The sequence below is a fragment of the Mixia osmundae genome (genome assembly GCF_000708205.1).
Source record: "Mixia osmundae IAM 14324 unplaced genomic scaffold scaffold_12, whole genome shotgun sequence".
In the NCBI taxonomy this organism is placed as follows: Eukaryota; Fungi; Basidiomycota; class Mixiomycetes; order Mixiales; family Mixiaceae; genus Mixia; species Mixia osmundae.
In genome coordinates this window covers 26489-39862 of record NW_014575552.1, presented here as the reverse complement: position 1 = coordinate 39862, position 13374 = coordinate 26489, and the positions used below count along the sequence as shown (strand labels likewise).

At 55.4% G+C, this 13374-nt stretch overlaps 5 protein-coding genes across 5 annotated transcripts; 4 read left to right on the top strand and 1 right to left on the bottom strand.

Annotated features, from left to right (window-relative positions):
• Positions 1–6: 6 nt before the first annotated feature.
• On the top strand, positions 7–7014 carry L969DRAFT_105492 (uncharacterized protein; the record flags this gene model as incomplete). The annotated part of the gene is made up of 9 exons (XM_014709878.1): positions 7–211; positions 266–2473; positions 2521–5097; positions 5149–5313; positions 5362–5943; positions 5996–6135; positions 6185–6299; positions 6350–6576; positions 6628–7014. 9 exons carry the CDS (start codon positions 7–9, stop codon positions 6736–6738), a joined length of 6330 nt encoding a protein of 2109 aa, XP_014565364.1. The 3' UTR covers positions 6739–7014.
• On the bottom strand, positions 6312–7228 carry L969DRAFT_227661 (uncharacterized protein). The gene has a single exon (XM_014709877.1). It carries the CDS (start codon positions 7076–7078, stop codon positions 6806–6808), a length of 273 nt encoding a protein of 90 aa, XP_014565363.1. The 5' UTR covers positions 7079–7228; the 3' UTR covers positions 6312–6805.
• On the top strand, positions 7120–9933 carry L969DRAFT_90328 (glycoside hydrolase family 13 protein). Its single transcript, XM_014709876.1, has 13 exons — positions 7120–7228; positions 7295–7327; positions 7384–7553; positions 7601–7713; positions 7758–7813; positions 7861–7988; positions 8038–8159; positions 8213–8399; positions 8454–8719; positions 8771–9156; positions 9204–9271; positions 9320–9507; positions 9560–9933. Exons 1-13 carry the CDS (start codon positions 7155–7157, stop codon positions 9833–9835), a joined length of 2067 nt encoding a protein of 688 aa, XP_014565362.1. The 5' UTR covers positions 7120–7154; the 3' UTR covers positions 9836–9933.
• Positions 9934–10320: 387 nt separating this feature from the next.
• On the top strand, positions 10321–12390 carry L969DRAFT_79124 (uncharacterized protein). The gene is made up of 4 exons (XM_014709875.1): positions 10321–10894; positions 11043–11747; positions 11796–11902; positions 11956–12390. The coding sequence occupies exons 1-4, from the start codon at positions 10399–10401 to the stop codon at positions 12106–12108; spliced, it is 1461 nt and encodes a 486-aa protein (XP_014565361.1). The 5' UTR covers positions 10321–10398; the 3' UTR covers positions 12109–12390.
• On the top strand, positions 12214–13368 carry L969DRAFT_96805 (uncharacterized protein; the record flags this gene model as incomplete). The annotated part of the gene is made up of 5 exons (XM_014709874.1): positions 12214–12391; positions 12445–12753; positions 12808–12966; positions 13021–13121; positions 13168–13368. The coding sequence occupies 5 exons, from the start codon at positions 12214–12216 to the stop codon at positions 13366–13368; spliced, it is 948 nt and encodes a 315-aa protein (XP_014565360.1).
• Positions 13369–13374: the final 6 nt, after the last annotated feature.

Genomic DNA, 13374 nt, shown 5'->3' with positions numbered 1-13374 from the left:
AAAGGCATGGCAGACAGGGAATTGCTGCCGCTCGATCACTTTGCGGCACTGCTCAAGCCACTCCAAGCACTCGGTCTCGCATCAGCCTACAGGGACGAAATTGTGAGAGAGGACGAGCTACGGATCAAGCTCACTCAGAGCCTGCCTATCTGGTCACAATGGCTCTCACTTCCCTCAAAGAGCAAAGCAGAACGAGCAGATGTCGAAAAGGGTGCGCCTTCTCGTCAGGCCAAGCTGAGACAGTGCTCACCACTAGAGAGGACAGGCATCTTGAGACCTCCTGCAGGTCCAGCGCTGCGAATGAACAGCGAGTTCGTACAGGAAGCCCTCTTGCTGTCTGATCAGCTCGATCTATCCGAACGCCTATCTGCCACACTGCTGTCCCAAGCAGTCTCGAGCGTGACAAGTCAGCAAGTCGATGCTCTGTCGACTTCAGATCAGGCTGCCCCAGGCACGGCAGCAGAACGGGCCATTCTCGTCTACTTTCAGTTCAAGCAGGATGGTCTGGCTGCACTTCAGCTAGTCGTCCAGTCTTGCTGGGATGAGGCAACGCCAGATCATCTCAGGAGGATCCTGTCGTCTTGTGTCGAGGACTTGCTCGCGTCCACGCAGGCGGACAAGCCTCAACAGCCTGCTCCTGCTCCTCTCGGCAGCTTTGGCACCGCTAAGCCCCCGCCACCGAACGCTTCGGGTTCAAAGTCTTGGATCTCTCGCGGCTTGCTGGAGATGGCGACGCAAGCCGAGCTTGCGAAAGCGATTCACGCCAGCAGTGGACAGCCCAAGCCTGGCTTCTCCTACGAGATCAACGCGCTCAGAATCCAAGCTCATCATGCCTCTCGACGTGCCATCGCTTCGACCATCTACTGGCTGTCTCATGCTCATCAACTTGAGATTGAAGACCTGATGCAGATCCTTAGCTGGCTTAAGAGCGCAGACGAGCAAGATGAAGCGACGCTCTTCTTATCCATGGCCGTCATGGCTCACTTTGACGCATCTGCCTTTCACTCGCTCGACGTCAACAGGCCCGATGAGCTCGTGCAACGGGGTCCGGAAGCCCTTGCCCTGTCTGCTGCCGCCATCAGCAAAGTCAATGCGCTCTTCGCTTCCGTCTCGGCAGATCGTCCGGCATCACAGTGGTCGTCAGCTCATCTCAAAGCAGCATTGCAGCTTGCTTGGACGCTCTGGCTGACTCAGCATGCTCACTCTCGCGCCTTGCAGCCACAAGATCTTCGACTGTCCTCTACCGACATAGAGAACGCGCTGTATGAAAGCATCACCGAAGGAGCTTTCGACTTTCTGCGAGAGACTACTCTACGATGGGTGCAGACCAGCACGAGCTGGCAAGGCTACGATGAGCTCGTCAGATCCACTTCGGCTCCACCTTTGCTAGGCCTCGTCGCTGTCGAGACGGGATCAGTCAGACTGTCATCGTCTCGAGGAGCGCCCGCACTCGATCGTACGCTCGAGAGCAAGTCGACGCTCGCGTCCGACTTAGCCGCCTTCCGACCTGCAGTGCTGTATCAACTCGATGTACTTCTCGCGAGCCTCATCACCTCGATGTCGCCTCTCTTGCGGAAGCTCAAACACCGCGAAGAAGATCGCGTGTATGCTAGTGTACAAGAAGGTCCCGGTCAGCAGAGCTCTGCGAGTAGCATGCGCTCGACGCGCAGACGCAACACAAGGGAGGATCCTAAAGCGCCTGCTGCTCCCCCTCGCAAGGACTTAGAATCACTTTTCCTCCTGGTTTCTACCCTCTACGCAGGTCGTCAGGATGCGTCCTTGGTTTTCTGGCGAGAGCAGCTATCTGCTGCTGGTCACGAGTATGCCGACAACCGTCTGCCTGCTTTCCTCAGATGGGCTGCAGAAGTTCGCACGCCTGGTCTGATCCGCGCTTTCTTTGGCATGCTCGCCAGCCTGTCTGACGGTCCAGAGAGCGCCACACATGCCTATGAATTCCTCGCTAGTCGGGCGGGTGGGCCAGGCAATCTCTGCTCGTGGTCTTCTCTTTTTGGCGCTCTCAACTTTTACGCTACCTCGTTGCAACAGCACTATACCAGCAATAGCTACGGCGCAGACGGTGCAGGTGACATCCCGCCAGAAGAGGTTGAGCTTCTCAAGTCGTTCGTGCGGCTCTTGCGATGCATCGTACAGTCGTCTGCGTTGGCAAGGGCGAGCTTGTACGAAGACCAGTCGTACAAGCCGATTGCCACCTTGCTCAGTCTAGCAGTCTGGCCCATCCCGCTCGACCTGAAAGCTGCTCTGCTTGATGCTGTTGCTGCCTTTGCGCGTTACGATGGCACAACAACGTCCATAGAAATCGCTAGGCAGATCTGGCAATCGCTCGAGCAGTACCAGATCCTCGTCACCGCACCGCAGAAGAATCAGCTCAATCGCAACACGTTAGACTCTGGAGGTATCTTGTCAGAGCTGGAAGACGTAGAAGTGCCCGGAGAGACCTATCCTCACACCACAGGCATGCGTTTCTTCTTGCATACCTTCGCAGACTAATGCGCAACGCAGCCTTTGTTAATCTGATGAGTTGCTTGATACCCTCGCCGGCTCACGCTGCTGACGATCGCCAGACGGCTTCGACTGCACTCATTACGTTACCGGACCTTGCGCGGCAAAGGCGACTAATACCCAACATGCAGCCCTACCTCAGATTCGTTGTTGAAGAGGTCCTCTTGAAGCTGCGCGACCGAAGATACAAGTATCCTATCGAGCAGTGGCATCTCGCAGACCTCTGTCTGACCTTTGTCGATCGCGCAATCGCCTCGCTCGACGCGCAAAAATACTTGCAAGCTGGCACCTTCAGCACGAGCAATATCCACAATCTCACTAGCAATCCCGGCTTTGAGCTGCTTCTCCAGCTACTTTCAGGCGCAGATCTTCTGCGCGAGATATGCATCGTTGCTTCGGCCGGCTTCGATGCCGTGCAATCCAGCAAGATACCCTCCTTTCTGGCCTCTGTAAGACGCTCGCTGTCGATCTTGCTCAGGGCATCCGAGTTGCAATATACATTCGTCGAGGTCGTTCTACCGACGCTGGCAGAGATGCCGGACTTATCGACTGATCTCTTCAAGCGAATCCGTAGTGCGGTGACAATCGACGAGCATCTACTGTACTCCAGCGATGTGGTAGTTGCAATCGCTTCGCTAGTCGGCACCGACAAAAACCATCAGATTCCGCTCAACGCAGTCAATCTGCTCTCTATCATCGCCCAATCTCCACCGTTCAGCGAAGTCGACCGCTTCCGCAACCTTTATAGAAACAAGATGAACCGGCTGGTCGGACTCATCGAATCATCCGCAGAAACCCTGCGGATCGTCGCCGGCTTTGCAGCCTGTATCGATGCTTCCATCGATAGACTAGATGACCAGGGTAGCGGCCTTCGGACTGATGATCCTGAAGCAATGTCGCAGGGGCGGGCGACAGACTTGACGCGCACAGCGGCGCTTGACCTGCTCCTCACGAATACGCAAATCAACACGGCTGCACCCAATCTGGCGCACCTGTTGCTAGGCATCGACGTGCGTAGTAAAGCCGAAGAGCTCATCATTGAAGATGCGCCCGGCAAACGAACGTCATTGCAGGCTGTGCTCGATTTGCTTGACGGGCCAGTCACAGCGAGCGATTGCGCTGTCGCTGAGCGGGCTTATCATCTCGTTCGTCAGCTGGGAGGGCACGATTATACCGGCGTCGCAGTGCGGCGCTATTTGCGGACACAAAAGCATTTCTACCTCGACCATCTCGCGCGGACGCCCTTTTTGCCGCCTCTCGATGATGGTCGTGACGCCGGTACTCTCAAGCTCACTTCCGGCCTCACGATCATGACCACTGCTGATGCCATCACGTCGACACTGCACGGCCAGGCTTGGATGCTCGAAGCAATTGCCCTCGAAATCAATGCTCTGGCAGCGGAACAACGTGCAAGTCAACTCGAGCAATTCCTTGAGCTGCTCTTTGTTGGTGAACAGATTGCCGACCAGTCAGCAGAGGATCAAGTCGATGCCGACATCGAACAGCCCACGCCTCGCCTGCTGGAGATCTTCTTCAGTCTGGATTTCACTTTCACTAGGCAGCAGCCCGCATCTGCGCCTGATCTGGTACACTTTGCAGAAATCAACTTTGCAGCCTGCTTGCAAGTCAATGCTCATGGCTGTCAAGTGTATGACCTCATCGCCGTGACTGAACTCCTGGCGCAGGGACGGCAGACGATGCAACATCAAGGCAAGTTAGCCAGTCCACAGCAGCAGGCATCGGTGCGCGACGAGACCAAAGATATATTAGAAGCCCTATCGCGAGACAACGAACAGCGCGAGATCAGACACGCTCGTTTGCATGCGCTACAAGCATGGCGCCAGGTCCTCGACATTGCTCTCGCGCGATGCCTCGATATCCTGCCTGCAACCAGCGTGTCGCAGCTTTTGCTGAACCTGCTCGTCTTAGTGCTGCCTCCGCTACGTGCTGAAGACACCGAACATGCGATTGCCGAACTTCTCGCGTCTGCTGGGGTCATGATCATCACGTCTTTGCGCGGTCTAACAGCCAGCGAGATTGCTGGTGTCGGAGAGCATTCGCTCTTAGCTGCTACCGAGAAACTGCAGAGCATCCTGCGCTCGGTCGCTCAAGCTATCATCACACCTGGCAGTACGTCGGGCGTCCGTGGCAACCTATGCGTCTTGCTTCTCAATTTACTGCGAATGGGTCACGCGATAGCTCAGACGGAAATCGCCAAAGCCCCTACGACAACCTACGAATTGAATGTCGGTGCAGACCCTTCCTATGATGCTATGTCGGCGGTTGGCACAGACTCGGGTCGTGTCAGAGCCACCATCGATGCTAGTAACTCGCAAATCATCCTATCGATCGCCGATCGACTGCTACCGGTTTTGTGCCGCGACGCTTTGTTGGGTTCAGAGATCTGGCAAACGGTTACGTATATGACACTTGATGCTATCGTGCAGCTCAACGGCGATATGAAATCCCAGATGCGATTGATCGGCATAATTGCAAAGCAGGGCTATCTGCGCAGTATCTGCTCATCTCTTCAGGACGCCGAAACTCGCATCGAGGATGTTCTCAGCCAGGATCCAGGTAAGACGCTCGCCTCTTGACAGTGCGGCACCATGCTGAGTGCTTGCGCAGAAACGCTGAATCCGCTCTATGTGTACGAGGCCAAGGTCTCCTGCCTCATGCGAATTGCCGCCGCTCGGTCTGGTGCCGAAACATTGCTCGACAGCCAGCTCTTTACTGCCCTCGGCGCTTGCACATTCTTGCGCTCACCGCCTGAATCAGATCCTGAAGGCATGGGTAAGCGCACACTTTTAAGCGATAGTACACAGCCTGACACCTGTGCAGACATCGAGTCATATATCCCTTCTCCGAACGAGCGCTATCATCAACTCCTATTGCCGGCGCTACAGCTCGTCGTTCTCACAATCAGTAGCGTTAGTGACGATAGCGTCGCGGCTGCTCGGCAGGCACTGCAATTTGCCATTGCACAAAGCGATGGCCTTATTGCTTGCCTACATGCCGTCATCCAGGCGCCTAGCCTGATCGGCCTGCAAGAGACTCGACTGATTGCCCAGCTCATGTGCGGAGCTGTCGCTGTCGCGTCTGACGACGATCTCGCGTCGCCAACGAGTCTTGGTGGCATACATAGCGCCCTTCTCGGCATATTCTCGGGCCTGCACGGCAAGCAGCAGTGGCTCTCTACTGTCGAGCCCACAAGCGAAACCGAACGCGAGCAAGACAGCCAGACCTTGCCTGGTTTACACGGCGGTGTGCGAGCTTTCAGCGAAGCGGTGGAGCATGCAGGAGAGGCAGCTACTGGCAGTCTGCTCTCCTATTTCACAGCGTATTCGCGCAAGTCTGGCTCGACGCGGTTTAGGCCGGTTTGGCAAGCAGTCTTCAATGAGCAAGCTGCCTCGCGCGGCGCGGGTCAGTCAAGCCTTCGTGTCTGCCACTATTCGTTGATATCAACGATGAGCAGGCTCGCTTCCGACGCTCTACAACGCGTTCACAATGATGCAGGAGCTTGCGGGTCAGCTCCTGACGAAGATCGAAGACTGCCGAGAGCTGCAGTTCCAACTGGAGAATCTGTTCGACGTCAATACGGGCGATTTCGAAGCTGTGCGTATTGGAGACTCTACTTTGCGACCGAGGCTTATCTCCCATGCAGCAATTCGGCGTCGTCCTGGACTCGTCTCGCGACGGTAGACTAAGCGATAATCAAAAAACACGCTTACTCAGTAGCCTCATCGATGCTAGCAGGCGCAGAGCTCGCGCCATACTGAGTATGTTTGATGACCGACAAAGCTTTCCGATTCTGACACTCGTATCGCAGCCGCGGTCGAGACTTCTTTGCTGCTGATCTGGCGCCATCTCAACTTCTATACAGAAGAGCACCGACATCAGCTCCTGGGCGCATCCGGACGGCCGAATGCTGCAACTCTAAGTACAGAATATCGGCCGGTTGTGCGTATGACGAACAACATCGACATCAACCAGCTGCGGCGAGAGACAAGCGAGCATCTGCGTCCTTGCTGCAGCCAGTTAAGTGACACTTCACTGGTATGCCCCTCTTTCTCAATTTCGTCTGAGAGGCTCACATGAAAGCGACAGGACGCCGAGATCTTCGGCAAGGAAGCTCGCAGTCACGATGTGCTTCTGGGCAGTCTCGTGAGAAGTCTCGCAGAAGCACTAGAACCCAATGATGGACTCGCTCCTCGCTAGACTCATGTACGCAGAAAAAGGCAAAAATCCCAGATGACTGCTGTCATTGATGCATTGTATGTACGATCTACCGACCCGGGCTGATACTCGTGCCTGTCAAGAGCCTGCAAAAGCTACTTGCAAGGTTGATGCTCTGCTTTGAGAGATCCGAGCTGATCAGGACCCAAAGGGCGCTTAGATGATCGCAGAGGTATCGAATCTTTCTCGACGTCGTCCTGACACACTCAGTGCCTATGTAATCTTGGCCATCGTGCAACACGGGTAAGGGACGAGTCTGCCGCAAATCCCGAAGGATTGAGCGAAGCAGAAATTTTGTCAGGTTGATATCTCTGCGGGGCATGTGGGGCTTAGCATGACGCCCTCGCGTTGAGCTCGAGCAAGTGCCGCCACATCAAGCTGCAGAGGTGGGCGAAGCTATGGCGGTCGCACCACTCCCAGAAGCAACCTCCGCAGTGCCCGATGGCACAGGCGTGCTCAAGATTGATCCATGGCACGTCGTCGAGCTGCCTGGCATGCTGCTTTCGAGCGTGGGCTAACTTGCTGCTCGCGTGGACAGGCTCGAGCCATTCAAAGGTGACCTCAAAGCACGGCAAGCTCTGTATACAGACTCTGATATGGTGGGCTCATGCCGAGGCCATCATGCAGTTATGCGCTCTACCAGAAATGGAAGAGCGACATCAAATCATCAGAGCGTGGTCTCGACGCTTTCTCGCTTGGCTATCAGTCGTTCGGCCTCATCGTGCAACCCAACAATGACATACTATATCGAGAATGGGCGCCGCATGCAGACACTGCCAATCTAATTGGCGACTTCAGTGCGTGCACTGGAGGTCACGCCATCTTTATCTGAAGAGGCAGACAGATGGTTGGAACCGCGAATCACATCCTATGCAAAAGTCGCCTTACGGCGTGTGGGAATGCACCGTGCCTGCCTTGCGGGGACAGCCTGCGATTCCGCATGACTCAAAGATAAAGGTTCGTTCGTATTTCAGCGGCGCGCCGTGCTGAACAGTACACAGATCTCGATGACCGTCGACGGCGGCCATCGTATCGAGCGTCTGCCTGCATGGATCAAGTGAGCCCTCGGATAAAATTACGGTGATAGCGTTGACGCGCTAGCAGGCGGGTCACGCAAGATCTGAGCGTATCACCCATCTACGACGCGCGCTTCTGGAATCCGCCACAAAAGTACGTCTTCAAGCACCCACGACCACCAAAGCCTCATGCAGTGAAAGTTTACGAAGCACATGGTACGTCTCTGTGTGGTTATGAAACGGACAGAGCTGAATGCGAGCGCAGTTGGAATATCAACGCCCGAAATGCGCGTTGGAACATACCCAGAATTCACACGCAACGTCTTGCCGCGCATCAAGGAACTTGGCTACAATACCATTCAACTCATGGCTGTCATGGAACACGCTGTTCGTCTAGGATCAGGATGAGCCTTCAGTGACTGCGCTGACCCGTTGAGCAGTACTACGCCAGCTTTGGCTATCAGGTCACAAGCTTCTTCGCCGTCAGCTCACGATACGGCACACCAGAAGAACTCAAAGAACTCATTGACACCGCGCACGGCATGGGACTCACCGTACTACTCGACATGGTCCACTCGCACGCTTGCAAAAATGTTGCAGATGGCATCAACGAATTCGACGGCACAGGTAGCCCTGCGCCCAATCTCAGCTAGCACTAGACTAAGACTTGCTTGCACGTAGATCACATGTACTTCCACGGCGGTCAGAAGGGCAAACACGAGCTCTGGGACAGCCGAATTTTCAATTACGGCTCTCACGAGGTCTTGCGGTTCCTGCTTTCCAATCTGCGCTTCTACATGGAGGAATACCAATTCGACGGATTTCGCTTTGATGGGGTGACGAGCATGATGTACACACATCACGGCATTGGCACAGGATTCTCTGGCGGCTATCATGAATACTTTGGCGCTGGCGTTGACAACGAAGCGATGGTCTACCTGATGCTGGTATGTTGATCAGACTATAGCCTGAGGCGCAAAATCTGATTGTCACCGCAGGCGAACGATCTCATCCATACCCTCTATCCCAACGCTATAACGATCGCAGAAGATGTCTCTGGCATGCCAGCGCTATGTCGACCTGTGCAAGAGGGCGGTGTTGGCTTCGATTATCGTCTGATGATGGCCGTGCCGGACATGTGGATCAAATTGCTCAAGGAGACAGATGACTACGCTTGGGATTTGGGCAACATCTGCTTCACGCTCACGAACCGGCGACATCTTGAGAACAGCATTACCTACTGCGAATCGCATGACCAGGCACTTGTGGGCGACAAGACGCTTGCGTTCTGGCTGATGGACAAGGAGATGTACACGCACATGTCTGATATCTCTGAGTTAACGCCGGTCATCGATCGCGGTCTTGCTCTGCACAAGATGATCAGGTGCGCTTCTGCTTTGGTATCCAGATGATGACTGACGAGGAGGACAGACTGCTCACTCATTCGCTCGGCGGAGAAGGATACCTCAATTTCGAAGGCAACGAATTCGGTCACCCTGGTGTGTGCTGAATAGCTGGACTCTGGATTGAGCTGAGGAGCCGCTCAGAATGGCTGGATTTTCCACGAGAAGGCAATGGCAACTCATTCCAATATGCACGCAGACAATTTAACCTCATCGATGATAAGCTCCTGCGGTACAAATATCTCTACAACTTTGACGCAGCGATGAACAATCTCGAAACGCGATACAATTGGCTTAGCGCACCGCAAGCCTATATCTCACTCAAGAACGAAGTAAGTCACCTCGTTGCTGCTGATGTAAGCCGATGCTGAAAGATCGGTGAAGAGCGACAAGGTGATCGTGTTCGAGCGTGCCGGGCTGCTCTTCGTCTTCAACTTTCATCCGGCCAACAGCTACGTGGACTATCGTGTTGGCGTGGACGTGCCCGGCAAATACAGGGTCGTCTTATCTAGCGACGACAGCAAAGCATTCGGAGGGCATGATCGAATTTCACTTTCAACCGAGTTCTTCACGCAACCGATGGAATGGAATGGCAGACGAAACTTCACACAGGTCTACACGCCAGCGCGGACAGCGCAGGTCCTGGCGCTGGCAGAGTAGTAGTGGTTGTATACATGAACCGGGAAATGAACCATTGACGAGAGCGAGAGCAGATTGACGGGGCACATAGGATTGCAATATGCGACACAACGTTTGCCTGGAATTATGCGAAAACCAATGCGATCAGAGCAACGAGTCCTAGCGAGCTCGGGAGGGCTAGCTTGAGAGCTGCACCTGTTTTTGCAGTCGTCGTCGCTGCAGCAAGCAGATGTCCCGAAGGATCGACGGTGATGGTCGTGGTCGTGCTCGGACCGGGCGTGGGCGAGTGGGTGACGCTGGTTGCGAATCCTGTGGGCGTTGATGAGCTCGAGGTGCTCGTTGTGGTGGGAGATGTGCTCGTACTCGAGGTTGTCGTGTTGGAGGAGGAGGACGACGACGACGAACCTGATGCGAGCGCTCCGGTACCCCATGGGATGGCTTGGCCATTGGGCTGTGTTGATTGGGGCGCAGCAACGACTGCACCTGAATCGCTTGCGATTGTGAACCGGGTAGTCCAGGTATCCGTCGAGGGATCGCCATTGTTCTGGAATTGATAGAAGTAGATTGGCCTGCGGTCCAGGAGGATGAGCTTGGCGTGGAAACCCACTCGAGGGAGAGATGACTTGCGCGTTAGGGTTCACTTCCGGGCAAGTCCAGGAGTAGGTGGTCAGCTTGGTCATGTCGAGACCGGATGCGACGGTGGAGAGAGTGCTCATGGCCAGATTGCTGCCCGTCATAAACTGTATAGAAGCGTTTGTCCATGTTCCAGTCGTGTCTGCCGTCCAAGAGATCGGACAAGGTGTACCGGCATTGAAGACGGCACCCGGTCCTGGTGCAGTAGGCACTGCAGCGCCGAGCGTTTGGGTAGCCATGACCAGCAGGGCGGTAAGCGAGAGTGTGTTGCTCGAGATCATCTTGCGCCAAAGGCTAAGAGTTTTGCGGTGGATTGCGAAACAAAGGCGGTACGGTTGCGGTCGTCAGACTGTTTCGTCGGTTGCCAGAAAGGAGTGTGGAATGTTGCCGGTCAAGTGCGGATTGGGCAGATGCTATCGACAGTAAAGGATCGCCTGTGCGTCGACAGTTGGCTTGCGTACAGAACCCTTGGCAGGCGATATCTTGTTGCTTTTCGCGCGCGAAATAATTGGAATTAGAATTAGCAAGCAGCGACGCGAGAGATCTGCGCCACCCGCTCTTGCGCGACAGAAACTCGTGACTTGACGACCGGCAGCGACGGCGGCGGCGGGCGGTCAGAGTCAAGTGAAAATGCTGTCCGCCAGAGGGTCGATGATGGCGCCTGAGCCTGCCATCACTCGACTCGACATTGGCTCACTGTGTGGTTGGATCAGTCTGGCAGCCTGGATTGTCGTGTTCAGCCCTCAGATCGTGGAATGCTATCGGATAAAGTCTGGCGAAGGACTGAGCTTGGCCTTTCTGATCATCTGGCTCACAGGCGACATCACGGGGCTCATAGGCGCCTACGAGCAAGGCCTGCTGCCCACCATCATCTTTCTCGCGGTGTACTACACGCTCTGCGACGTCGTACTCATCGTCCAGCTCTTTTGGTACCGACGGAGAAGGCGACTCCACCCCGAGCACTATCTCCCGACAGATCCACAAGCCTACATAGAACCCACAGAGACGAGCCCCTTGCTCAGAAGATCATCACATGCCGCACCGGCAGCGACGACCGAACCAGACGCGCTGGCCGATGATAAGCGCCCAACCTCTTCCCAACCGAGGCACGTCGCTCGAACGATCGGTCTCTACTTGCTCGCCCTCCTTGCCGTCATCCTAGCCGGCGTCGTCATGTGGATCCTCTCGAGGCAGGCCGGCATGAACAGAGTGCCCGGCCAACACAGACAACCTCGAGAGGTGTGGGATACCCAAGCACAGATCTTTGGCTGGCTCAGCGCTGCAGCCTACCTCGGCTCTAGTGCGCCTCTAGCTATCTCCAGCCGGCCGATCTGACCGCGCCGAGCAGGATTACCGCAGATATACCACAATGTAGAGACGGGATGCGAGGGCCTCTCACTTGCATTCTTCTGCTTCTCGCTGCTCGGCAACATCACCTATGTCGGCTCCATCCTCGTACGTTGCTTCCCATCCTCACTGTGCATGGTCGCTGACCGTGCAAGTCTCAGATACCCTCGCTCGACGCGAACCACCTCTGGGTCAACTTGAGCTGGCTCGTCGGCAGCGCAGGCACGATCCTGCTCGACTTTGTCGTCCTCTCGCAGTTCTTCATCTACCGCAAGCGAAGGCTGGCCCTCATGATAGACGAGACCAAGCCCTAATCATCTCCCCTCTCCCCGCTTGCTCGCTCGCTCGCTCGAGTCGTTTGATCGCATAGAAACGCGTTGCTTGTACTTCTTGCGCCCTTGCATTTGTCCCCTTTGCAGATGCTGTCCAGAGCCTACTCTGCTGCCGTGAGCGCGCACGGTATCAAGCGAGCTGCCGTCGTTGGCGCTGGCCAGCTGGGGCAAGGGATCGCTTATGTGTCGGCACGAGTGGCCGGCGTCGATACGATCCTCTACGACTCCTCTGAGAAACAGCTCGCAAAAGGATTTGCCCTCTTCGGTGCGCCTGGCCCAGACCTGCATGCAAGCACACTCAGACAGAGTGTGAGATAGACAAGCTCCTGAGCAAAGAAGTCGCAAAGGGCAAGACGACCGATGAAGAAGCAACGGCGACTTTAGCTCGGCTGAGAACCGTCTCGACTCTCGCCCAGCTCACCGACCACGACCCCGATATCGTCTTTGAAGCAATCCCTGAGCAGGTGGAACTCAAGCAAGCTCTCTTCGGCACGCTGGCTTCCACCCTGTCCGCTCGCACTATCCTCGCGAGCAATACATCTTCAATCTCACTGACGACACTTGCCGCAGCCGCAGTGCCTGCGCCAGGCAGTCTTGTCGAACGTGCATCATCACCAGAAGATATCCGTGAGACTAGCCACCTTCAGTGCATTCGTTGCTGAGTCAAGAGGGGCTCGACAGTCGCATCATCGAGTCGCGTCGTTGGTTGCCATTGGATGAATCCCGTACCCGTCATGCGACTCGTCGAGCTCATTTCTGCTCTTCAAACTACACCGGACGTCATGTCACGTACCAAGGCATTTGCAGAGGCTTGTGGTAAAGAGACGACAGTCTCCAAAGGCGCGCACGAAGGACGTCAGAACTATCATTAGCTAAGCTTGTGTGCGCTCATAGATACGCCCGGCTTCATTGCGAACCGTATTCTGATACCGTACATCAATGAGGCAGTCTTCTGTCTCGAAGAAGGAGTCGCCTCTAAGGAAGATATCGACAAGGCAAGACTGTTACGATTTGTCACAAACGTGCTGAGTGGGTCCGCAGACATCGTTACTGGCCTTCAACCAGCCACTGGGATGTCTTCAACTAGCAGACATGATCGGCCTAGATACCGTCCTAGCGATAGGTGAGGTGCTGCATCGTGAGACGGGCGACAGTAAGTACCGCCCCCCTGTCCTGCTTCGTCGCAAGGTTGCTGCAGGTCATCTCGGCCGCAAGAGCGGTCAAGGCTTCTACGTCTACTAGACTTAT

Bases quoted from the DNA above. Each gene is read 5' to 3' on its own strand.
- L969DRAFT_79124 (XM_014709875.1), top strand. From the start codon at position 10,399: ATGAGCTTGGCGTGGAAACCCACTCGAGGGAGAGATGACTTGCGCGTT. The intron at 10,895-11,042 runs GTTGGCTTGCGT...GACGACCGGCAG, and splicing joins GGATCGCCTGTGCGTCGACA to CGACGGCGGCGGCGGGCGGT. The intron at 11,748-11,795 runs GTGCGCCTCTAG...CGCGCCGAGCAG, and splicing joins TGCAGCCTACCTCGGCTCTA to GATTACCGCAGATATACCAC.
- L969DRAFT_90328 (XM_014709876.1), top strand. From the start codon at position 7,155: ATGGCGGTCGCACCACTCCCAGAAGCAACCTCCGCAGTGCCCGATGGC. The intron at 7,554-7,600 runs GTGCGTGCACTG...AGAGGCAGACAG, and splicing joins CAATCTAATTGGCGACTTCA to ATGGTTGGAACCGCGAATCA. The intron at 9,157-9,203 runs GTGCGCTTCTGC...CGAGGAGGACAG, and splicing joins GCTCTGCACAAGATGATCAG to ACTGCTCACTCATTCGCTCG.
- L969DRAFT_227661 (XM_014709877.1), bottom strand. From the start codon at position 7,078: ATGCCCCGCAGAGATATCAACCTGACAAAATTTCTGCTTCGCTCAATC.